We start from the raw sequence: 24,280 nt of genomic DNA, 5'->3' as shown, positions 1-24,280 counted from the left end.
GACATGACCCTGAAAATAATCGGATATCGGTCATAATTTCATAATCATGCATGCACCCCTAATCAAAACCACTACAGAGCAGTAGAAGGCGTGTTCTAAATGTGGGCGGGGCCATGCAGGCTACTCCCTCTAGTGTTGTGGCTGTGGGCGTCGCTCACTCTGGAGATGATGTAGAAGAGTGTGCAGGGCACTGCAGAGGGCATAGGACGGTGTTCAGGGCACTGCAGAGGGCATAGGACGGTGTTCAGGGCACTGCAGAGGGCCCATTATTAATTTGGCCTTTGAGCCATGGACCAGCTAGCCTCACAGACCCAAAACTGATCCATGGTCGGACCAGCTAGCCTCACAGACCCTGAGCCATGGACCAGCTATAGCCAGCCTCGCAGACGCAAAACTAAAAACAGATTCTGTACACGATTCCATGCTGTATTAATGTTTGTACCATTAGGAGCGATAACAGGCAAACGTTGATCAAAATAACAATTCTTCTTCTACATTCTCTAATTGTGTAGACTTCTCGTCAATGAATTAATGCAGATGTTTAACAATTATTAGTGGTCCATTTGGATACCAACTCTCCATCATTTAAACGGGGACCACCTAGAATTCAGGACTTCAAGGACCACTGGTTGAAAGAAAACCAGTTGTTATTGTAAACAGTTATCCTATAGCATCAGTCTAAATAATCTGCAAACTAAATGATAAGATCGTGGTCAAGAAAAACAAGGCCATGTATCAAAAACATCAGACAAAATGACCACGGTGTTAAGTCTGCATGGTCGCCATAACTAGGTCAAACTGTGTGTAAGTGCTGATGTAATCTCAGGTCAACACAATGCATACAGTACATGCACATACATACACGACACTCTGGACCCCGATTCATTCATATTTTATTGAAACAAGCAAACATGACAGCGTCCAAAAAACCCTTTACATCATAACAAAAATATACAATACATACAGAGATTATACAAACAGAATCTAGAGAGAAGAGATTAATCCACATACCCTATAAAGATAATCCAGGATCATCCCGCTTTGAGACTCTCCCCAGAGTGTCAGTTAACAAAAATAATAAAACGAAGGCATTTCCAAAGACAATTTGGCTATAAAGAACAGACACATGCATATAATGGCAGTAACATTTACTTACACTGAAATATACATGAATATCCTGCGTATTAAAATAAAGTTATTGTCATAGAATAATAATACTTAGAACGATATTGCTTTCTAGAGACTTCTGGTGGGCTTTCAATGCTAATTCGACCCCTCGGTATAGAATATACTGTAGTTGAATTGACGGTTTGCAGCACCACAGGATAACTATCCCCGCTGTGACACGCAGCACATCAACATTGATCTTTAGCCCTTTCGTCCGCAAGGGGGTGTGACGATACAATACAACCCCCCACACCCTCCATGTCTCACTCACACACACCCTTTCATTTAGCCTAATGAAGCGTGCCAACCCAACACCTGAACCAGGGCAATCACTCACTTTCTCTTCTCTCAGCGCAGACCCAAAACAAAATAACCCCTGAAACCACCTCCCACCCTGCCTAGTAAGCCTAGGCCACCCACCACAGCGCAGCCTAGTCCACCCATATAACATAACATGCACCATATGTAAACATTAAGACTTCACGAGAACTTGCAGAAAATAGCCCATCTACAAGCCCGACGACGCGTTGCAAAGCGACACACCCTGGGCTTGTAGATCGGCAATTTCCACACACTCCCACACACACACTATAGGGCTCAAGTGGTTAATAATTATCCTATAGGGACAGGGGTCAGGCATGCAGGGTGGTGGCATCTTGGGGTGGGTTTACAGCTGATGGTGGGGGTTGTGGCGTTCAGATAGAGAGAGGGTGGGGTGCATAGGCAGGTGGTAAATGAAGAGAGATGGCTGGGTGGGGGTGGGGTGGGGGGTCTATATAATCCGCTGCAGAGCTGAGCTGCGTGCCCTTTTCCTCAGAGAAAAGAACTGACAGCTCCCATAGCACACAGAGAGAGATGGCCCTTACGGCCGTAAGGCCATTTAACTAATCACAACCGGAAAGGCATCCGTGTCATTTTAGATTTAACCACTTTAACTATAGTATTGTTACTTTGGCTATTCATAGCAGATACGTATACAAACAAGCTCATAGAGCGGCACAAACTGACGCGCTATATGAGCTTATAGATCTGCCTTTTTTTTTAAAATTTGTGCAAATCTTGAACATTTTTCACTTCGCTTCTTCTAGGGGTCCCTGCCAGGAACTAAATATTGAGATCGGGGGAGTCCGTGGCCAAATAAATCATTTAAAAGTTTGAGAACCATGGCAGGACATTTCTTTTTTTTTTTAAATGGGCTTAGGTCTTAGTGGGTTAAAAGGAGGAGAAAGTTGATGCTTGAGGTGAATGAATGGGACCCAGGCCATGTCCGCACACAGTTTAGTGTCTCTTTGTCACGGGGGGCTTAAAGACGACAGCACGCGAAGCACAAGACAACGGGACATGACAACGTGCACAATGGATGAGCTTAAACAGATACTAGCATTCCATAGGAGACTCTCCACACCCAGCCTTTTAGCCTGAGACACAACAGACACGTTTAAGCCCTCGGGTATTCAATGTCTGAACCGCTCCAAGCTTCAACAAATTACAGGCGTAGTACTGACAATTAAAGTGTTGTCGTTTTGTTCTTTTCTGTGATTATACCACCGATAATAACATATATAACATGAGTCGACAGACGGAAAGTTTAACCTGCATGAACCCTAGCGTTCCGCAGTTATCAGACAAGTCATAGTAGGTGAAAAATTGGAGATATAAAAGCTTGGATATTGACCTGTTCTCGGTGAAGAGATATGGTGTAGTGTAGAGTAGACAACAAAGTATATATTAAGGTTCAAGTTGGTTAAGAGACCATTTGGGGTAAAGACACAAAAAAAAGAGACCCCATAGAGGGCGACAGACACCGCCGGCAGTGTCGGTAAAGCTGGAGACAACAGATAAACCCATAGCTGGGTGCTTATGGCTTTGGCACCGTGCTCAGTACTGCTTAAACGTCTGGGAATTAGGTTAGACAAAAGGTCTCCGTCTCCCCGTTTTAGGATGTTGTCCAACATTGAACATGATAAAGGATTCAGCACAATACCTGAAACACCAACCATGCACTCACAAAAAAAGTGCAGAGCCAAGCAATTTAGAAAAACAAAATGACAGCCGTCAATATTATTACAACTTCAAGTTCATTGTTTCCGTTGTGCATAAAGTGAAGCATTTCTTTGGCACCAGGCTTGAACTCACACCAGATAACTCAAAAGAGCTGAATTCATGAAAGGCAGATTAAGCAAAACGTAAATGATGCGACATCGTACTGCGACAATAACACAATGTGTCGCGAGCGTGCGTGCATATCACACACACCACCACACAAAGTATACATCGTAGCCTATAAATTGTCTTTAGAATAAAAATAAATGGGGCAGTTCAAAGAAAAACAACAATTGTAAAAGGTTTGGGGAAAAACGCCATACAATTAAATTCATCATCATCTTAAATACCATTTGTACCAACATTTCCCCACATGGAAAACGACTGCTGAAAAATATTTCTGTTTGGTCTAGAAGCAAGCATGCATTTTTTTATTTTCACCGTAGAATCCCTGAACCGAGACGCTCACAGACTGCACAGGAGTGGCTCTATTCACCACAGCATCTATTTTTAACCCATTTAGACGATCCTACAAATGTCTTCTAAATCCCGACAGTTTTCTGAAAAGGTCAGTTCGATCTCAAACATTTTCATGTCAATGACCCCCAAAAATATATGTAATTGGCCGCCGACCCCCATCTGAAAATATGTTATGTCAGGGAACCCCAGAAGTAAAGATTTGAGTTGAAAATGTTGGCTCTGAAAGAATAATATATTCGCGCCAATAGCTCATAGCGTGGCACTTGGTGCCACGCTATGAGCTTGTAGATCTGCTATTTTTCAATAGCTAAAGTGTAACATAATGCTTAAAATGACAAAAGGGGTTCCCGCCAAGAATGGGTTAAAACATGTGAATGTCATACATCCATTCAACTGGCCAAGACAAGAACACACAAATTAGACATAGTTGAAATAGCAGATCTACAAGTTTACACGTCAATGTCCTAAGCTTTCGATCAGATTTTTGGGGGACCCCGGTCGATCGATATATATATATATATATATATATATATATATATATATATATATATAGAGAGAGAGAGAGAGAGAGATCTATGCTATATCACACTAAAGACCAATAGCCAACGGTAGTTCCCTTCCGTGTCCACCAGATGGTGCTAGAGGACAGCATTCCATGTTGGCTGCAGCTTGATGACAGCATTAGCAGAGGAGTGAAGGAATGCTGGGGAGGGAACATACTGTTCTCATGACCGTGTGTGTGTGTGTGTGTACAGTACCAAGACGTCTACTGCACAACCAGGATCATACATAGGCCTATAGATGTATATACACATCAGCGGCTCAATATACATTCATATTTTCATAACACTGACACTGTCACATTGAGAACTTCTGATTACACACAAACCTTTTCCTTGCATGGTCGGGTCCTCTCAACTTAACGACTTAATGGTTTCTTAACGGGGCCTAGTGGATAAGGCGTGTTGTGTGGTAGAGAGACTAAGATACAAAGTGCCTCGGTGCTTGGAGAGAGTGGACTGGAACCCACACGGGGGAGGGGGGGGGGGGGGGGGCGTGGTCCATCCTAAAACAAACGCTCCCATTGTGCCGACAACAAACCCGGCCGTTCAGAAGGCCTGCGTCACCCTTGAACCCTCCTCTGCTAAACCCTGAGTGTTCATTTGACTCCTAGAACCCTTGAACCCTCCTCTGCTAAACCCTGAGTGTTCATTTGACTCCTAGCGGGTAGGAAATGGACCCGGAAAAGGTCAGAGAGTTAACCACCGAAGCCCTCTCTATACAAAATGAGCTAAACAAAAACAAAAGATGATCTACAAGCCCAGAACACGCCCGAACTCGCTGCATGTTGTGAGCTCATAAATGTGTCATTGTTTTTGTTTAAAGTTTGTTTGATATATATAAGCTTGTTTTTTTTTTTTAGATTTTTACCAATATATTAAGTAGGTTAAAATAACAATATAGGTCCACCTTTTCGTCCTCTCTTCATGTTGATATGAATCATGATTCCTCTGTGTTCAACAACTGTATAAAACACAATTATATTCCATATTATTCATCCCAATTAAACATTTGAAAAGTCAGATGTCCCCATGCAGCCTGGAGATTGTTTTACCGTCAAATATGATGATGGGGGGGGGGGGGGAAGAGACATCGTCCCCCCCGTCTGACTCTTCACAACCAATCCTCCACCCTTATTATCCTGGGCCGGCCTCTCAGCGCGACAGAGGGACCACCACCTCCACGTAGTTGTTGGGGAAGAGTCCCGATTGGCCGCGGATGGAGCCCTCGTACCAGTTCTCGTCGATCTGGCTGATCAGGGTGATGACGTCGCCCTCACGGAAGGCCAGCTCGCCCTCGTTCTCCGCCTCGAAGTCGTACAGGGCCTTGACGCACGCCTCCGCTGCAGGAGAGAGACACAGAGACACAGAGAGACAGAGAGACAGACAGAGAGAGAGAGATGTCAAGACATGGTGATGTCTGTGGAATACTGTGGTGGAGAGATGGAGGAAGGACAGACGGACGGAAGAGAGATAAAGATAAATAAAGAGAAAGAAAGAAAGAAAGGAAAGACGAGGACAAGCAGAACTCCCCTTACTTCACCCCCAAAATGAGGTAAGATAAGTTTTAAGTCATACAGGCTTTCCACAGGACAGAGTGGGATAGGTGACGCGTTTTGATGACGTCATCGCAAAAAGGTCCGTCGCTCTGGGGTGCAAAGGGTTCTGGGAAATTGAGGCCAATGCATTAGAATGGCGGCGGCGGTGGTGGTGCGGGTACTTCCCTCCTCCGTTCCGTTGTCGTCTGCACTTTGGAATATTTTTGAACACTAGGACACCATTTTAAAGTGGATTGTCATGACAAGCAACTCGGCGGCTCTTCAAAGGTTAGTGAAATCCCGGCAGGGAGATCCGGAATACGATTGTTTAATCACTGCATTAACCCATTTTGGGGCGGGAACCCCTTTTGGTGTTTTAAACATGTTATAATTTAGCTATTGAAAAATAGCAGATCTACAAGCTGGCACGCTACGAGCTTGTAGGTCTGCTATTTTTGAAAGATAGTGAAAATGTGGCACAAATCTTTGAATACATATTTCAGAGCGAACATTTTTAACTAAAAATATTGGCTTCTGGGGGGGTGGGTCACTGGAACAACATGTTATGGGGGTCCTTGACATGAAAAAGGTTGAGCACCACTGACATAGAAACATGGGTTTTTCAGAAAACTATTAGGATTTAGATGAGACACAGACCAAGTGGAAAAAAATGGTTCCAAATTATCATGAATATTAGTGAAGACCAATTCATTACATGGTCCTTTAAAAGGGATAGTTCAGATTTCTTTTAAACTTAAGCTGTATGAAATACTTGGCATTAATATAGTGGTTGCAACTGTATTAATTGATTGCAAGATCTGAAGTATCCCTTTAAAGAAACAATTCAATCCGAATGCACAAACAAAGTTTCACTGCTCATGGACTACATCAACGTCTGTCATTAGGGGGTCTCTCTCTTCCCGTGGTTTAGTGGGGAGTTAGTAGGGATGGGATGGGACAATAATCCTTATTTATAGTTTACTAGCCCTTACCCGTTGTGAGATATTTGCCCCCCTCTTGTGGCCGTGGGGGGGTACTGCGCCCGGTGCGTTTTTAATTCACTGATAAATGTTGCATCCTTTGGTATTCTTCTCCTGATAAACTACACGGTTTGCACACATCTCACCATGCACAACGGCGACAGGTAGCCTGTCCACACATGGACCGCTACTTTGCATTCATATTCATGTGATATTGACAGTACAATACCCATTTTTGCATTTTTTAATCCACTAATAAATTCATTATAAATCATTAATGTGTCAAATCGGAAAAAGGGCTCCATTAAGACCTCCATATAATTATGGTCCATGCCTGTGTGAAAAGTGGGAGTGATTGGGCCAGCCAATGTTGAGATAAAGCGCTGTCAGGGACATTCATTCAGACATTCGCTGAATTATTATAAGGATATCGTGATAATTAAAAAAAGACAATGCTCACAATAATCGTATCGCAGCGATTTAAATGCATCATGAAAATTGGACGGGAACCCCTTTTGGTGTTTGAAGCATTGTGTTATACTTTAGCTATTGAAAAATAGCAGATCTACAAGTTCATAGCACGGCACAGAGTACTATTTTTGAAAAATCGTGAAAATGTGCCTCACATCTTTGCATATATATTCTTTCAGAGTTTCAGTTTTAAACTCAAATCTTTGCTTCTGGGGGGTGGGGTCCCTGGAACAACATATTTACAGATGGGGGTCGGCGGCATATTACATATAATTTTTGGGGTCCTTGACATGAAATATTGAGCACCACTGATATAGAAACATAAGAATACAAAAAAAGAATACAAAAAAATACATTAAAAAATATATATATAAAAATTCGACATCAGGCCTAAATGGGTTGTTAAACCCTCTGTACTGTACATTGAAAAAGAAAAGAGCGCATTTGGCATACTCTTATTTCACTGTACAAAAATCGATTCGCAACAAATAGCAGATCTACAACCTCACAATGTGTTCTAGATCTGCTATTTTGGGTCGAACGCGTCCCCTCAAGTGGTTAACAACAAATGTTTTAAGTTTTAAGCATATTTTGATCGTTGCAAAATTATTTCAGCCACAATAATCATGACATGCGACTTTCATATCGTCCCGTCCCTGGTTTACTAGGCCTGTCAGCCTAATCACATAATAATCGGATTGTTAATTTGAGATAGATTTGTATGACAACTGAAATCAACTAAAATGTGATGACGGCGAAGGTCTAGGGGTTTAGTGCACTGCTCCGATGTCAAAACAAACAAAACATAGATCACACAGCCACGCATGCATAGCTGCATACTGTTGTCCATCTCTCTCAAACACACACACACACACACACACGACAAATGTGAGTCCAATTAGTCTGAGTCACGTGGGTTGCGTGTTAAGATTCCACGCCGGATGGTCACACTCACGCGGTCTGCTCTTCACCGACGACTGTCTCTGGAAGGCGGGGCCTGGGTGATGATGATGGTGATGATGTCGTCCAAGGCGTCAGAGGAAAAGACACGCATCGTTACGGCGGGGATAAAAAAACGTGAGGTGTTGGGTGAAATCAGCCCTCAGCTATATCTGTCAGAAATACAGGGAGGGGATGGATCCCCTTCCCTGGCTTTTCTTAACCCCTTTTTTTACATGATTTGGGCGTTTTTATAATCTAGTAGACATTCCAGCAGCCAGCTCGTAGAATGGCTCGCTTTTAATCCATATACCTCCTGAGTTCCAATCCTGCTTACGGCATTATTATTTTTGGTGTCAACTACTTTTATTTGCAGATAAAGTAACGTTTTGTGATCGTGACGGAGGCGCGCCATCTCTGGTGGCCTTGAGGCCACGAGAGGCACCGCGGCGAGCGTTGCGGCGGTCACCAGAGCCGACTGGGCGCCGTTCGTACCAATAGGCAGAGAATAGTACATATTTGTGCCCCCTAGTTGCCCCGACATAATGCACCGATAACATATGAATGGACTGACACCCGTGGCTTTGTGCAGTGCCCCTCAGTGACTGCTGGATGCATGGTCCAGCCCCTTGTATATATATCTGTCAGAAGCAGCTGAGGGCAGATTTCACCCGCGTGCACAACGTGAACCAGCTGCTTTCAGACAACATGAGGCATGAATATACATACAGTACAGACTGGTCAAACGTGATTCTCAAACCTTTTTCATTTCAAGGACCGCCAGTCCGTTAACTCTCAGAGTTACAGACCTGCAAGGGTCCATTTGGTTCCTGACCATCAATCATTTAGGTCCATTTGGTTCCTGACCATCAATCATTTAGGTCCATTCGGTTCCTGACCATCAATCATTTAGGTCAGGTCTGAGTTACAGACGTGTCGTACAGTGGTTCCATGTTGTACAGTACACTCTTGGAGTTACAGACCTAACATTAACTAAGTGTAACCATCAATACTTTAGCTGTGGACCCCCTGGAACCCCCTCAAGGACCCCTGGGGGGTGGTGGGGGTCCCCGGACCCCACTAATGTACAGTGGGGAGTGGGTTTTACAGAACAGACGGGGTGCAGTGTGGGGAGTGGGTTTTACAGAACAGACGGGAGACAGTGTGGGGAGTGGGTTTTACAGAACAGACGGGGTGCAGTGTGGGGAGTGGGTTTTACAGAACAGACGGGGTGCAGTGTGGGGAGTGGGTTTTACAGAACAGACGGGGGGCGGTGTGGGGAGTGGGTTTTACAGAACAGACGGGGTGCAGTGTGGGGAGTGGGTTTTACAGAACAGACGGGGGTGCAGTGTGGGGAGTGGGTTTTACAGAACAGACGGGGGGCGGTGTGGGGAGTGGGTTTTACAGAACAGACGGGGGGCGGTGTGGGGAGTGGGTTTTACAGAACAGACGGGGGGCGGTGTGGGGAGTGGGTTTTACAGAACAGACGGGGGGCGGTGTGGGGAGTGGGTTTTACAGAACAGACGGGGGGCAGTGTGGGGAGTGGGTTTTACAGAACAAACGGGGTGCAGTGTGGGGAGTGGGTTTTACAGAACAGACGGGGTGCAGTGCGGTGTGGGGAGTGGGTTTTACAGAACAAACGGGGTGCAGTGTGGGGAGTGGGTTTTACAGAACAGACGGGGTGCAGTGTGGGGAGTGGGTTTTACAGAACAGACGGGGGGCGGTGTGGGGAGTGGGTTTTACAGAACAGACGGGGGGCGGTGTGGGGAGTGGGTTTTACAGAACAGACGGGGGGCGGTGTGGGGAGTGGGTTTTACCTGGAGAGTAAGACGGAGGTGCGCAGGGGGAGGGGGAGTATCCGCCGTTGGAGTGGTCCGCGTCTCCGTAGTCGACGCTGGAGCGGGTTCTGGGTCTGGGCGTGTACTGTTGTCTGGGACGAGACTGGGCCTCGCTCACCCTGCATGGGCACACGCAACGCACACACTCATTATTGCAACTGTAGGTCGCAGATTACTACGAAAACCTGTACATTTTCAATTCTGTACTTTTACTTGTAACGAAGTACTTCTAAATTGCAGTATTGGTACTTTTACTTAAGTAAAACAATTGAGTACTTTTTTTTCTACCACTGGAATGTGTTCAGTTCCACAGAACAGTAAAGTATCCTTGCCGAGCCATGAGGCCCATAGGGCAGGAGCCCATCTCCTGTTTCTGTAGCCATGAGGCCCATAGGGCAGGAGCCCATCTCCTGTTTCTGTAGCCATGAGGCCCATAGGGCAGGAGCCCATCTCCTGTTTCTGTAGCCATGAGGCCCATAGGGCAGGAGCCCATCTCCTGTTTCTGTAGCCATGAGGCCCATAGGGCAGGAGCCCATCTCCTGTTTCTGTAGCCATGAGGCCCACAGGGCAGGAGCCCATCTCCTGTTTCTGTTTTCACCTTGGAAATATTGCACGAATCAGAGCCCATTTGTCCTTGGACGATGCAAAAACGCTAATCCACGCCTTTGTTTTTTCTCGGCTTGATTACGGCAATGCACTTTTTTCAGGACTGCCTATAAGAAAACAACTGACAGATTACAACTTGTCCAAAATGCAGCAGCCAAGAGTTTTAACTAGAACTAAGATGAGGGAACATATTACTCCAGTTTTGGCATCACTGCACTGGCTTCCGGTTGTTTTTAGGATTGATTTTAAAATTATTTTACTTGTCTATAAAGCTCTCAATGGTCTCGCACCTTCCTACCTACATGACTGCCTGTCTAAATATGTCCCAAACCGCCCCCCTAAGGTCTTCCACTGCTGGCCTGCTCGCTTTGCCAAAAAAAATGGCAACTAAAAAATACGGGGAAGCAGCTTTTTGCTTCTACGGGCCATCGGCATGGAACAAGCTCCCACTGTACCTTCGTCAGGCAGCCTCTGTAGACATTTTTAAAGCTCAGCTCAAGACCCACTTCTACAACATTGCTTTTAATTGATTTTTTTTTTGTTATTCATGTCCTCACTGTATTGCATTACTGCTTGTTTTTTAATGTTGTTGACTTGCTTTTCTTTTATTCTCCATTGTTCTGTAAAGCACTTTGAGCTGCATTTCATGTCATGAAAGGTGCTATACAAATGAAGTTTTATTATTATTATTATTATCTCCTGTTTCTGTAGCATGAGGCAGCTTGATGTACAAGTACACCCCCTGGACATGACGCTAGTATGTCACAGGGACTTACCCCCCAATCCAACCCTTGATGCTGAGTGTCAAGCAGGGAGGGCACTGGGTCCCATTTTTACAGTCTTTGGTATGACCCGGCCGGGGATCGAACCCCGACCTCCCAGTTTCAGGGCGGACACTCTAACCACAAGGCCACTGAGCTGGAACCACAGAACAGCACTAGAGTGAATGTACTCAGTTCTAGACTGAATGTACTCATTTCTAGAGTGAATGTACTCAGTTCTAGACTGAATGTACTAATTTCTAGACTGAATGTACTCAGCTCTAGACTGAATGTACTCATTTCTAGAGTGAATGTACTCGGTTCCACTGCGTACCTTTCTCGGAGCTTCTTGGTCAGCTCCTCCAGGATCTGCGTAGCCTGCTTGTGATACTGAAGCTGAGAGTCCACCAGAGAGGACAGCTGGCTGACCTGTTCTACCTGCACACAAACACACACACACACACACACACACACACACACACACACACACACACACACGTTAATTTAATCTTTACAGTGGATTTCTGGTGGGCTCACTAACCACTCAGCTACGGCTATTGTCACCGTTTACATTTTAAACAATGACACGAAACGCAACATAAATAATTTCTTTAATTATGCTCCACTGCTACAGTATTCCTTTGGTCAGGATTGCTTTACCGAGCTGAACACAGGTTGCTACAGTATGGGCGTCTGTCACACAATGCATTCTCTACATAATATTGTCACCAGTCATGAACGAGGTTAAGTGTAAACAAGTTGGGCCAAACAAGAGAGCAGTCGAGCAGGTTTTGAAATACAGCAAAGTCACAGTGGAAAAGAACACGCCGTGTCACTCGGGAGTCGGGACAGGTCGCCCTAAAAAGGCCTCGTGTGACCCACATTGGCTGGGGAAGATAACGTCGTTTTGGGGCAGCCAGCGAAACACTCGTTAACCCATCGAGACCTGAGAAAAAGATTCTACAAATGCCTTCTAAAATCAGGAGTTTTCTGAAAAACCCTGTGTACGCAACGCAGGATCATTTATACTATGTTTTCAAAGCGTTCTTACGTCCGTCTCCAGCAGGTTGTGCATGGAGCTCTGCGCCAGGTCCATGGACTCGTGGAACTTCTCCAGAGCCTGCCTCAGGTCCTCCTCCGAGATCTTCCCATGACGCTTCTTCTTGTAGTCATAGTCCAGACGCCGGCTCTCCAGCTTCTTCAGCTGGTGCTGAGGGTGGTGGAGGAGAGGGAGGAGGTGGAGAGGGAGGAGGTGGAGAGGGTGGTGGAGGAGGAGAGGGAGGAGGTGAGGGTGGTGGAGAGGGTGGAGGTGAAGAGGGTGGTGGAGGAGAGGGAGGAGGTGGAGAGGGAGGAGGAGGAGAGGGAGGAGGAGGAGAGGGAGGAGGTGGAGGAGGAGAGGGAGGAGGTGGAGAGGGTGGAGGTGAAGAGGGTGGTGGAGGAGAGGGAGGAGGTGGAGAGGGAGGAGGAGGAGAGGGAGGAGGAGGAGAGGGAGGAGGTGGAGGAGGAGAGGGTGGAGGTGAAGAGGGAGGAGGTGGAGAGGGAGGAGGTGGAGAGGGAGGAGGTGGAGAGGGAGGAGGAGGAGAGGGAGGAGGAGGAGAGGGAGGAGGTGGAGGAGGTGGAGAGGGAGGAGGAGGAGTAGAGGGAGGACGTGGAGCGTGGAGTGTGGAGGAGGAGAGGTATGAGAAAAAAGCATCTCCATTCATGTGATCTGTTCCATCACCTCACCCGTGTTATTATGGATGTCTTTGTGCAGCCGATGACAACATTGACAAGATGGCGTCAGGGACACGTTTGGTTCTTACCTGGATGTCTTTGATGTCCTTGTCGGCCACCGCCTGCAGTGGGTCGATGAAGTTCTGCTTGACGTCGATGTCCAGCGAGTCCTTGACCTCCGCTAGCCGCTTCATCGACTCTCCCACGTCGGCGAGGGCTCCACCTGGCAAAAAAATAAAAAATAAAACCTCAGATGTTATTGATCTACATGGGTAAGGTCTTCCTGGTAAGCTCCCAGTGAGGCCTCCGCTTCCTAATTCCTTTCCTAGCTCCTTGGAGCAGGAATAACAGACTTGACACGAGTGGAAGAACGGCGGGTGGACAGACTTCTACTTCCTGTAGGACAGAGGAGCTAGTGTAGGACAGAGGAGAGAGGAGCTAGTGTAGGACAGAGGAGAGAGGAGCTAGTGTAGGACAGAGGACAGAGGAGCTAGTGTAGGAGAGAGGACAGATGATCTAGTGTAGGACAGAGGAGAGACAGGGCTTGTAAAGTTTCAAAAGCATATGACGCTGCATGTATGCATTAGGGACAAAATAATTTTCACCAAACTGCAATTTCCATTGGCTCATAAAACCTTCATTTTTTCCACTTAAAAAAACTGTACTATACTTTGCCAGGTCCAAAGTTCACATGTTCACATTGCAGGGCGTTGCTGAAAATGAGCACCTGTGCTCAGCTACTAGGTAAATAAAGGATCAAAAATAAAAACTTTAAAGAACTTTTCGCGCATTTTGATCAAAGATCCTGGGAGGAGATGCATTTTAATAGATTTTCATATAATTCAAAATGGCGGGTGATCTAGAGGTCAGAGGTCAAAAGTAAGAGCACGATACTAGTTCGGCATTAGGAGACTCATGTGTGTGTCGAGGTTTCATTGCCGACGGTCAAACGGCTCATGAGCTATGCGTGGTCAAAGTTTGCATTTTCAATTGAGTGCTATAGCGCCACCCTTTGGCCAATGGCTGTGGGCTTCGCATCCTCACCGTTTGGCATGGCCCTCTACCATATCTTGAGCAATGACATTACTGATCTGTGTCAATGCCGAGATCAGAGTTGTTGTAGTTCTCTCCATTTTTCAGTCAGAGGGAGACATGTTTAACTCATCATCATTTCTACGGCACAGTAACTGAGTGGTGCAACTTCCCCCTCTCTCTCTGCTTGGTACTTGGGGGGTTTGGGGCGTGCGTTCTGGTTACCCTAAATCTTACCAAAGTTGGTGTCCTCTCCCATCTCTCGTCCGTACTTGGCCATGCTCTCCCCCAGAAGGCCCTCGGCCTGGGGGTAGCCCGGGCTCTTCACCTGGCCTCGCATGTTGGACACCGTGTTGAGCATGAACAGCTTGGATCTGGAGACCGGGTTGGGCTGCAGGTACTCTGTGGTCTTGGCGATCAGGTCCACCACCGCCTTGCTGGTGATGTCTGCTTTCTGATGGAGGAGAGACCCGTTTTATTCATCCATCCATCCGTGACATGCCTGTCACAACCATTATGTAATCAACTAATCTTAATTATTTGAGATAATAATCTCAAATTATATTTTTTATCCCACGATTTTGTAACCCATTTTTCACCCCTGTGTCAATTATCTAATGTGATCCTGGGCTCTACACACCCTCCGCCAACCTAGTCCCCAAATATGGGCGACATGGGGAGAGCAACGGAAAATAGCACATCCACAAGCTTGCGGATCGACTATTTCCGCCATTTAATATTGATTACCGGCGTCGGACTCTGTAATCGTTTGTGCATTTAGTCACATCTGCAACCGTGCAACTTTTGTTTACAAGGCCTAAAAGCCACACATTTAAATCGTCAATCACAGTTATTTCTAATACGACACTTAATCGTCAAGTAAAAAGCCATAATCGTGACAGCCCCAACCATCCATCGATCAAATAGCCGATATATCAGATTGTTCTTGTTCAAACATATTGGGTCCGACCAATATGGGATTTTTGGCACCGATCTGATACCAAGTGTGTACTTTTACTGTATTCATTACATATAGTATGTGTGTATTCAAGACATACATATATACATTGTGGGAAGCAGATTACTGTGAAAACCTGCAAAACCTGTCAGTCCACCATAGCCGTCAGGCGAGGTCGTGTGCGCGCCTCCGCCTGGGTGAGCGCTGGTGATTTGGCATGGGGGGGGGGGGTCAGAACAACATATGGAATGAATTCTGTACTGGCCATATCATTTATGGTGTCTTGAGTGTACAGGGTTTGATGGTCAGATCAACATATGAAATGTCAGAACAGGTCAGCTCCATATAAGGAGATCTAAGGGTGGCAGCGGGGGCAGTGTTTTTTAGTGTACAGGGTTTGAGGGCCCAGGTAGGGCCGGGCCTGTTTTAACTCACTCTACTAATAACTTTGGGGCAGGCCCGTCTAGAGTTTGAATGGACAGGTATGGGTCAACAGGCCCGTCTAGAGTTTGAATGGACAGGTATGGGTCAAAAGGCCCGTCTACTCTAGAGTTTGAATGGACAGGTATGGGTCAAAAGGGAGACATCGAAGACGAAGGACTAAAGGCTTTGAGGCCAGAAGATGTAGAGTTGCTGGCCGGCTCCATATATGCAGATCTAGGTGATGATCCAGTCTTCTCCATGTATGGCTATCCAGTGTTTGATGGTCAGTGTTGTGTTCTTCATATATGGAGACGGCCATATATAGCGGCGTGACGTCACAAGGCGTGACATGACCTTATATGGAGGCGTGACACCGACGGGAAATGCAGGTTTTCATAGTAAACACAACAACGTGCATCAAATGTGAACGTACCTTCTCCAACTCCTTAAAGTCCTCATCCAGCTTGGTTCCTTCAGCACCTCCAACCTTCTCGCTCACCATCTATGAACACACGATTCAAAAGGGCTTCATTGGCATGAGAAAACATACGTTTACATTGCCGAAGCAGAAAGCACAATACAGCAATACAATCAAAACAAAGATTATGTACATTTGAAAGTCAGAATCTTCAATAGATCAATTTCTATGTACCAAGATCACTCGATGCAGGTATAGTGCAGGAATATACACAATGATTAGCCTTTAAGATGGTTGTGTTCCGTTTGATCTCCTATCACAGCAACTCACGAATCTTGCTGCTGTGTTTGCACATTGTTGTACTTCGCCCTGCAGATAGGAGAGTTTTTTGTCATGTTTTCAAAATCTCCGTGTATGTGTATGTGACTATGTGTATGTGTCTCTGATGTCTTGGTACAATGGACAGATGGTTAGGAAGTGTAGCTCGGTTTCCACTTCATTTTGTGTGCATAGTCTGTCTTCTCTCTCTCTCACACACACACACACACACACACACACACACACAGTTGCTAAGGACATGTATACACGTCTATTCTAATCCTTGGACGTGTATACACATCTTTAGGGCTTTTTATTGATATAAAACTTCTTGATATAAAAAATATTTTAACCTACTCACCTTATAGGTGAAAGGGTGATCACCAAAAAGGTGGTTTTTAACACAGAGTGCCCAGCAAAATTAGATCATATTTAATCAGTTTATCCACCTTTATATCGGCCATTTGAAAATAGCTGAACTACAAGCTCACAAGGCAACGCAAATGTGACACATTGTGTGACCTAGTATATCAGAGACGTTCTTGAAGTGATTTTTTAAATTATTTTTAAGAAATGTGGAACATTTATGAATCCTTTTATCAACACAAATCTTGTATATCCCCGGGACTGGTTTAAAGCCCTGACACGACCCTGTCTGCACTCACAAAGTGCAGACAGGGTCTTGGTACCAGAAGGAATTCTACTCCAGGGGTTCCCTGCTTCCCTCCAGATTTCCTTCAGCGCTGGATATTCCGTTGGTTCAGCTCGGTTTTTTTTCACCCCCAGAAGCTACACAGCACACACTGCAGTTTCCTACACCACAGTCAGTCACATTCACTAATTCCACTCTGCTCTCTCTCTCTCTCTCTTCCTCACATACGGCCAACACACCACTACAGTCAGTGTGGGTAGGAAGGAAGCACTTGGTTCTATCGCCATTCCAGTTTAACCCGAGATCAGATTCTAAAAATGTCTTCTACATCCTGACAGTTTTCTGAAAAAGCTATGTTTCTATGTCAGTCGTTCTTTGATTTTTCAAAAATTGCAGACTTACAAGCTCGTAGCGCGCCACTCGGTGGCGCGCTATGAGCTTGTAGATCTGCTATTTTTCAATAGCTAAAGCATAGCTCAGAATGGGTTAAATCACCATTCCAGTAGGGACACGATTTCATTTGATCGTGATTATTCGATATGTTTGTAATTCATTGCAAATGTTTCACTTTGAAAGACTACTGACATTAAGTTGCATTATCATTATTACAACTACTTGATTATCAAGAGTTAAAATATCAAAAAAAGAAGTCGTGGAAAGAATGACAGAACCGCAATTGTATGCTGAAACAATTTGGCGTCGGTCAAATTTTAACAGAAACCAACTGATTGGCATTGCTTCGGATGGGCCGGCCAGTTGCGTGTGTGTGTGTGTGTGTGTGTGTGTGTGTGTGTGTGTGTGTGTGTGTGTGTGCGCGCGCGCGCATTGTTCCGTTGTCATGCCTACAGCAGCCTCGGGACTAGTCGGTACCAGGTTTTCATTTTCGTCTGTGCAAAAAATGAAAGCCTGGAAGAACGCTGGCCCACTGACCTGTGGGCCAACAACATGCACGGTATTCATCCTCCACTGCAGATAAAAAGCACACCCGAGGGGCGAGCTTATCATCATACATCATCTCATTCTGGCCAATGATCACAATTTAATTTGCATCCTCACTTTTTGTCTTTAACATCGTTTGTGTCTACACACACTTTTGTCTTCAATGTTTGTGTTTACACAGATCCTCAAAGCTGGTCATATAGGAGGACTAGCGTCCCTCAAAAATGGGACAGTCACAGTTTAGAAGCTCGATAACAAGACGGTTTAGAGCAGTGGTTCCCAAATGTTTTAGCTCAAGACCCCAAAAAGACATTAGAGCGGGACCCAAACTACAAGAAAACGCTGGTCCACAAGCTTGTAGATCAGCTACTTTCACTACTTCCTTAACTCTATTTTCCCCCCGGTACATATACATTATGTCGACGCTAGGTAGCGTCATATACATAGACTGTAAAAAATATGGACAAAGCGTTCCCCGGGTCTAACATAACGTAAAATGAAGCCCGTCAGTCCTTCCTTGTGTATCATCGCCATCTTTCTAGATCCGTTTGGGCCCAGCTGGCCATTGGCTGGCCCAGACAACGAGGCGGGAAATTTCTTAAAGGTTTTGAAATAATAATTTAAAAAGGGACCCATAAAAATGTGTCCCCCCGACCCACAAATGGGTCCCGAGCCGGTGTTTGGGAAGCAGTGCTTTAGATCATCCTTACATGCTATAAGAGGTGTTTGGTTGACACCATTAGTTGGCACGGCAACAGTAATGTGGTCAAGGACAGCACACTTACACAACTATAGCCGTTATGCGACATCATGATATGAACTAATAATAAGCATGAATGCACACTAGTGCTGCACAATTCATCAATCGAGTTCTACATTCAGACAAATATGCAGCACTAGTCGGCTGTCCAATTCATTTTAGTTACACTTATATTTTCACTACAAGAGAGACTTTAAGAGAGCACTTTGATGACAAAAATGTCTTCTAAATCCTGACAGTTTGTCAGGAATGCGCCACTTTTTCACGATTTCTTCCAAAAATAGCAGACCTTCAAGCTTGTAGATCTGATATTTTTCAATAGCTAAAGCATAACATAATGCACCAAACGCCAAAAGGAGTTCCCGCCAAAAAAGGGTTAAAGCCACAGACAGTAGTCATTTTGAATGTAGTTAATGTTCAGCAACTACTACAGACAGAAGACAATACATATTTTCATGGAAACAAATTCTCTGAGGAAAATATTGATTGGCATCTGGGCAAGAATCATGCAGCACTAATGCACGCACACACACACACACACACACACACACATAATGCTGATGCTTCGCAGCATGAAGCTTTTACTCCACTGTCCCTCCTATTTCTAAACCCATCCGTGGATTGATTTCAGGCTTTGGCTGAGCTCTGCCAAAAGCCTGTGTTTCGTTTTGTTTTGTTTGTGTTCTCTAACAGCCAGAAGGACAAGATGTCATAATGCAGGTCCTTCACGCCAGCACAAATATGCGAGTGAAATACTAAACAACAGTTTACCACTTAACCCATTGAGACCCGCAGGCTGATTCTACAAATGCCACAAAAATCTAAAATGACAAGTATACAGCTTTGCCTGATTTAATGGTTAAACAGTTTCTTTTGTGTTCTTTTCTTCCTGGGCGTGTCCGGCGTAACAATACATGTATTGTGATACTTCAGACATTGTGAGCTGTAAGTCTGTTATTTTCACTATGTGTAACAAAATGTTTTGCCAATCTAATAATAGGCCCAAAACATGGATGCCAGCCAAGTGTGAAGAAGCGCTTAAATGAGAAACAAAGTCTCAAAATGCACATATTAAAGCATACATACGTGTGTATTATTATTCTCATATTCATTCATGCGTTAATAATTTTGTTAAGCCTTGGAACTGCATGGTTTTATAATGTTTTATGGAGTCAATTCCAATAAGATAAGATATCAGGTGTGCTCCTACTCCTACTGCGACTATCATGAAATCCTGTCGGGCCACACAGACGGTAACAGCGGTGAACATGCCATGGATTCCTTCCTTAGCCATGTTTCAAAGCACACGCCCACTGATTTAGAAATAACACACCAGAAATAAATGGCGCAAGTTTGTGTTTTCAAATAGTTAAAATAGCCGATCTACAAGATGACAACGTGATATGATATATCTCTGCTGTCTGGAAGGAACCGAACAAACTTCATTTTTCAATAAATGAAAAAAACAACATCCAGCTTAAGAGGTTTTTGTTGAAGATCTTTTTAATACTTTTCATTGGTTCAATATATACGTTTTAAACCAACACGCAGATGTAATTAAAGGGTGTTCAACAGCACTGATTTATGGGGGGAAAAAAAAAATATATAATAATAAACAAACTGGCCGAAGCACTTTTTAATAACTTAAGTACTTATTATTCTTTGCGATTTTACTTGCATAGTGTGTTGAAATCGTATCAACATAATGTATTATGGATACATTTTCAGTACGTCTCTGCAGCCCCCGGACAAATTTACACACCGTGTCCCATCCAATTGACAGAACGTCAATTAAGCTTAATAATTCCTGGCAATGCCTGTATGCGCTACTATGCAGGGATAATCTTTCCATGACACAACTCCAGATTGGACCATTTATCAGATTAATTTAACACACTGTGGAACATTGATTGACTTGGTTGCGTCAGTCAAAAATGAACCAACGGAATAGCGGTTTTCAAAGTGGGGTCCAGGGACCTTCAGTGTTCCTTGAACATGTACCTTCATCTGTACACTATTTGGTTCCAGTGTACAAATGGAACCAAATAGGACCCTTACAGGTCTGTAACTCTGAGAGTGTACAAATGGGACCAAATTGACCCTTACAGGTCTGTAACTCTGAGAGTGTACAAATGGAACCAAATGGACCCTTACAGGTCTGTAACTCTGAGAGTGTACAAATGGAACCAAATAGGACCCTTACAGGTCTGTAACTCTCTCAAGAGTTATGGTGGTCCTTTGAAATGGAAAACAATCCTCAACCACTGGGCCAAAACCCTGACCGACTGAACGGGCCAAAATGCTCTGTAAGGTCCCAATGTGGACGCAGAGAAACCATAAACAGACATTTACCAAATCTATGAGCTCAATGAACAAGTCTTTTGTTTCACAACAAAGGATGGGCTGTGATGCAAATGCTAATGTCTTGGAGCCCAGTTTGTCAACAGTAACAACCCGTCAGACTAAACATTCCACATGTCAAGTAGTTTACATTACAGGAAGACAGTAAAAATCCACCTGAGCACAACATGGTTCACCTGTTGTTTAGTGTTTACTACTGAATTAACCTGTTGGTTAAACCAGTTACATCACAGGTTTCACTACATGTTTAACCTTTTGAAAAAAGATCCCAAGTTAATGATGTCATTTGTGTGATGACATTGTGTGTTCCAGCCCTAATATGGAATGTATGGAATGCATACGCGTGTACTAAAAAATAACGTAATACTTGAGTATTATATCATTATACCATGAGTATGATATGAGCATCAAAACAACGTTTTTTTTTTTAAATATCACACTTTATTTTTACATAATCTAGGCATTTTGTATTATTATTGAATGAATAAGTGTATAATGTATGTTTGTTTAGTAATAAAAAAGTAATACAATCTAAATGGTAACCAACTAAAGTTTTTCAATAATTCCAGTAAATGTTTTCCTGTCAGCAATGGAGTAGACGTAAAAGTACTGACATTTTAAATATTCCACTATAGTAAAAAATACCTCAAACTTGTATTTATAAGTAGGCCTAGAGTACTTGAGTAAATATACTTATAGTTACTTTACACCACTGAAATGATTAGGCCAATGACAACAACAGAGCTTGAGTAGAGGAAATAAATAAATAAATCACCACAGCCATGCAAGAACTAACGTATAGCACGTACTCTTCTGGTATTTAACCAACATGACCATAAACATCCTTGTGTTGCGTGGCAGCAAACAGTACAATATGATCATAACGTGACGATATCAATATAACGTCGATCACAAACATTTCAACGTGCATGACTTCGATCAGAAGTTCAGAGACTCAGTAAAACTGGACAAACAGTTAAATATAAGATTAAGAAGATACATGGGCTAATAAATGGCAAAGTATCGAACAGTAACCACAACACTTTCTGGAAACAAATACTGCAACTTTGATTAAAGTTACAATGTATCCAAACAAACACGTATACGTCAGTTTCGTGACTTTGGCAATGTTATACTTTAAACCCCCCCAAAACCACAGGAAGAAAGCGACTTTACTTTTTACAACAATTATATTCACAATAACTTGTTGTGGAGTTAAATGCTCTTACAATTACTTAGTTCGTTGGTTATAGTTACAACAGCCAGCCAAGGCTGAAGCTAATAAAGCTAACAGCCTCGCATTGAAAGCAACGTAAACGTTAGCACTGTGGCTAAAGGCTAAGCTAAAATGTTGCTGTGATATATCGTTAAAAAAGTTCCCAAACAAACAAAAACTGTACCTGGCTCGCTTTGTTGAACTGCTTCTTGAACCCCGCCATAGACATGATGAGCAGGAGGAGGAGGACGTGGAAGTTATGGAGGAATTGAAAGATTTACTAAATCGTTAAAACTATTAAAAATCAATGTGTAATACACTGGAAGAATGTGACAGAATGTGTGCGTGCGAGACTGCGAGTCTCAAGTTCTCAACTAACTGGAGCTGTGTGTCTGCTTTCTGCTGCAGCTGAGCTGAGTCAAGAGTCAGATCAGAATCAGATGGAATCTGTCTTCTACTGTCTGTCTGTCTGTCTGTCCTGCTAGGCTAGGACATTAACCACTCTGCTGCTTCCTTGACACACACACACACACACACACACACACACACACACACACACACACACGACCGTACCCAAGTTCCCTTACACGTACAGTATAGGCCTACAGTGAGAGCAAAACAGCTGGGGGATCAAACAGGAAGAAGAATACTATACTGTACAATTCGAAAAATAAAATCATGAACCATCAACAAAAGCTTGTTCAAATAGTAACGTTTTTTTTTAAGACTTTTTCTTAAAAATGTCAGCTGAGGGTGCAAATCTCAGAGCAAGTGAAAGTGTAATTCCAGAGATTAGCAGCTATACCTGAAATGATCTATCACCTTTGGGTTTTAATTTAGTAGAGGGTGGGTCTAACAGACCTATAAGGGCAGGGCCAAATTAGCCTTTGAGCCAATGGTACCGAGGCCCAGGGGCCCTTGGCTCTCAGGGGCCCTTCAGGAATATGTAATGCTCTGTAATGGGTTTGAGGCCCTGAAAAAAAAACTCCTGGGGACCTTCATTGGCCATCGATTTTGTTAAATTTATTCTGCAAGCGAGCTAGGAGGGGGGGGGGGGGGGGGGGGGGAATTATACCGGCCCAGGGGCCGTTGTGGGGGTTAATCCACCCCTGCCTAAGGGCCCTTTTCTGGACACATATATACGAGGTATATATATGTTTTGACTATATAGTTGTGTATATTCGTAGTACGTCTCTAATTGTTTTGATGAATTGAAAATGGTGGGCCCTATTTATTGTAAACAAGTGTAATGCTTTATGTGGTGTCGTCCACTCACAGTTAACAGTTGTTGTATTGAGTTGTACTTGAAATGTACTGTAATTCTGCAAACTGTTAATAAATCAATCAATCAATCAAAAAGCCCATTTCCGGATGTAGGCCTACTTACTATATAGCTCCCCCACACACCCCTTTGTACCGACAGAAACCAATTACAATTCACCGGGAGCATCTATCAGTGTGGATATCCTCTCTTCTTACAACTGTATGCACGCACGCACGCACACACACACACACACACACACACACACACACACACACACACCATCATTTTTCGACCGCGGTCGTGATCATGGATTTCACAATGCCACGCCAGACTTTCCGGTCCTTCATTGCTATCCCCAGTTCCTGCTTACTGATGCATGTGTCCCTAGCGATGACATCAGGGAACGACAGTTTTCTCCCACTATAGTATGGTCTGCTTTGAGGCAGGACTCCAGAGAAGAAGGGAAGATATATTTTAACATCTTACTAAACTGGGATGATTGACCACACACACACACACACACACACACACACACACACACACACACACTTGGATACTTCTACTGCACTACAGCTCAGAGGCAAATTAACTCTGCAATTATTTTAAAACTTTTTTTATAATGTATAGGCTACGTGAACCAATTCTGTTTACCAACCATATAGCAACAAACAATATTATACTTTATTATACTTCAGAAATAGCCGAACTAGAAGCTCACACAATGTATTTGGTACTTCGGTACTACAGGTATATGTTGATGCTTTTGTACTTTTACTCAAGTAAAACCTTGAATCCAGGACCTTTTACTTGCAACAGAGCATTTATACATTGTACTATTACTAC

At 44.0% G+C, this 24,280-nt stretch overlaps 1 protein-coding gene across 2 annotated transcripts; it reads right to left on the bottom strand.

Moving 5' to 3' along the window:
* Positions 1-876: 876 nt before the first annotated feature.
* On the bottom strand, positions 877-22,645 carry LOC308324888 (endophilin-A2-like). 2 transcript variants are annotated; one of them, XM_080777232.1, is made up of 9 exons: positions 22,358-22,645; positions 15,943-16,011; positions 14,366-14,582; positions 13,186-13,319; positions 12,435-12,593; positions 11,718-11,821; positions 9,996-10,135; positions 8,195-8,236; positions 877-5,593 (listed from the first exon to the last, which is right to left on the bottom strand). In XM_080777232.1, the coding sequence occupies exons 1-9, from the start codon at positions 22,400-22,402 to the stop codon at positions 5,406-5,408; spliced, it is 1,098 nt and encodes a 365-aa protein (XP_080633358.1). In that variant the 5' UTR covers positions 22,403-22,645; the 3' UTR covers positions 877-5,405. The 2 variants fall into 2 exon arrangements, with proteins under 2 accessions (XP_080633358.1, XP_080633359.1); XM_080777233.1 differs by lacking the exon at positions 8,195-8,236.
* Between the last annotated feature and the right edge of the window lie 1,635 nt (positions 22,646-24,280).

Source organism: Protomyctophum bolini (assembly GCF_963924005.1).
Source record: "Protomyctophum bolini genome assembly, chromosome: 12".
Lineage (NCBI taxonomy): Eukaryota > Metazoa > Chordata > Actinopteri > Myctophiformes > Myctophidae > Protomyctophum > Protomyctophum bolini.
Note: the sequence above shows the minus strand (reverse complement) of the source record. Positions and strands in the feature narration are given on the sequence as shown.